The 1,844-nt window shown below is 39.1% G+C and overlaps 1 protein-coding gene across 1 annotated transcript in view; it reads right to left on the bottom strand.

The window, feature by feature from the left end:
• CCDC138 (coiled-coil domain containing 138) overlaps positions 1–1,844 on the bottom strand; it is a 98,875-nt gene that overhangs the window by 51,195 nt on the left and 45,836 nt on the right. The window contains exon 12 of the mRNA XM_006873045.1: positions 1,212–1,404. Coding sequence (XP_006873107.1) covers positions 1,212–1,404 — 193 coding nt within the window. The remainder of the gene's footprint in view (positions 1–1,211; positions 1,405–1,844) is intronic.

Raw genomic sequence — 1,844 nt, 5'->3', positions numbered from 1 at the left:
TCGAAACTACCAGCCGCTCCACGGGAGAAAGATGAGGCTTTCTACTCCCGTAAAGATTTACACGCTCGGAAACCCTGTACAGGGTCGCTATGGGTCGGAACCGACTCAACGGCACTTAACAACAACAACAATACATATATATATATGAGAGAGAGAGACAGAGTGTCCTGGTGTGGAGCTGTGGGTTAATGCATCAGACTGCAAAGTCGTTTAAACTGCAAGTTCGGTGGTTCAAGCTCACCAGCTGCTCCTTGGAAACTCTATACAGGGTCGCTATGGGTCAGAATCGACTTGACATCACTTAACAATATATATTGTTGTTGTTGTTAAGTGCCATCGAGTCGGGTCCGACCCATAGCGACCTACACATCCTTTTTTTTTTTCAATTTCTATTTTTTAATGCATAGCTCTAGTCTGTCTGTTAAAACTCTACCAGTATACAGATAGTTGAGGGTTACACATAAATTCTGTTCCTAACTGTGACGTTAAGTCAAACTTTGTAGGAAAATTGGAATAGGAGCATCCAGGTCTTACTTTGGTGCAAGAAAAGTCAAGAAGCCTTTTTAAAGACTGCCCCAAAAAGCCTCTCCTAAACTGTGAAAAAATAAACTGTTTGTCAAAGCCACCACTTGTGCTGTTTCGATTAAAACACCGCTAGAAACTAAGATACACAGTCCTGGCTGCAACTACACAACTTCGTTGGTAATGCACAAATGCAGTCACAGATAATGCGTAAAAAAGTGGGGACAGCTGTGTTCCAATAAAAGTTCATTCACAAAATAGTAATAGTGTTTTGCTACCTACATATTTACCACAGTTTTTTGTAATGTAAAAAATAAACAACGGTGGGCTTTAGCGCGTGGCTGGAGTTTGCTAGCCCCTCATCTAGTGAAAAGGAATAAAGTAACAAGTACTTTCAGAACAACCTGGCAAATACAGTCACAGCAGAAAAGCAGCAGCTCGAACAGGAAGACGGTCTAAGGCATCCACAAAGGCTTCCAGGAAGTGGTGACAATCCATCTGAATATGCCAAGGTTGAAAATTTCACAACTCAAAGTCCTTTTTTTACAATGTGTTACCATAATAAAACAACTTAAATTCTGATTTGGAAAATGTAAGGCCTGCACTGAGTATGTAAGAATTGCATGAATGTATAGAGTATTCTCCTGATTGTGACAAAACTTACTGCAGAAACACACTGAAAGGCTTACCTTGAGTTACTGTTTTAAGAACAATTAAGGTCGATAAAAATCTCACGGGTAAATTGGAGCTCTTAAAGAAAGCAGCAGTCTTTGGTTTAGTGTCCAGAGAATGCTCTAAGGAAGTACCGTGAGTCCCCTTAGGTACTACTCCTTTGAAAATGTCTTCACCCAGTCTTCTCAATGTTGATGTCAGAGTTGAATGCTGTTAAAAAATATATAAATATCTTAATATACTGATTTATCATGTTCGGAAAAGAAAAAAAAAACAACACACTCAATTTAAGTACATTTTGAAAGCTACAATCAAATATTTGTGAAAAATATAAGTCAATTTTAATTTTGAAAATTTTAAATGGAATTTTAAATAGACAAGATTGGAATGTAACCATTTTACCATCAATTCAAAATTTTTAAACAAATTATGTTGTTAGGTACCATTGAGCAGATTTTTGACTCACAGCAACGCCACGTAACAGAGGAGGATTTCCTAGGTGGCAGTGTTTATAGGAATCCTGGTGTGGTGCTGTAGGGTCAGCAATGGACTGTGAACCACATGGTCAGCGGTTCAAACCCACCAGCTGCTCCTCAGAAACCTTACCCAGGGATGCCATGAGTCAGAATGGACTCCGTGGCACTTAACAA

The sequence above is a fragment of the Chrysochloris asiatica genome, unplaced genomic scaffold, assembly GCF_000296735.1.
Source record: "Chrysochloris asiatica unplaced genomic scaffold, ChrAsi1.0 scaffold00220, whole genome shotgun sequence".
NCBI lineage: Eukaryota > Metazoa > Chordata > Mammalia > Afrosoricida > Chrysochloridae > Chrysochloris > Chrysochloris asiatica.
Note: the sequence above shows the minus strand (reverse complement) of the source record. Positions and strands in the feature narration are given on the sequence as shown.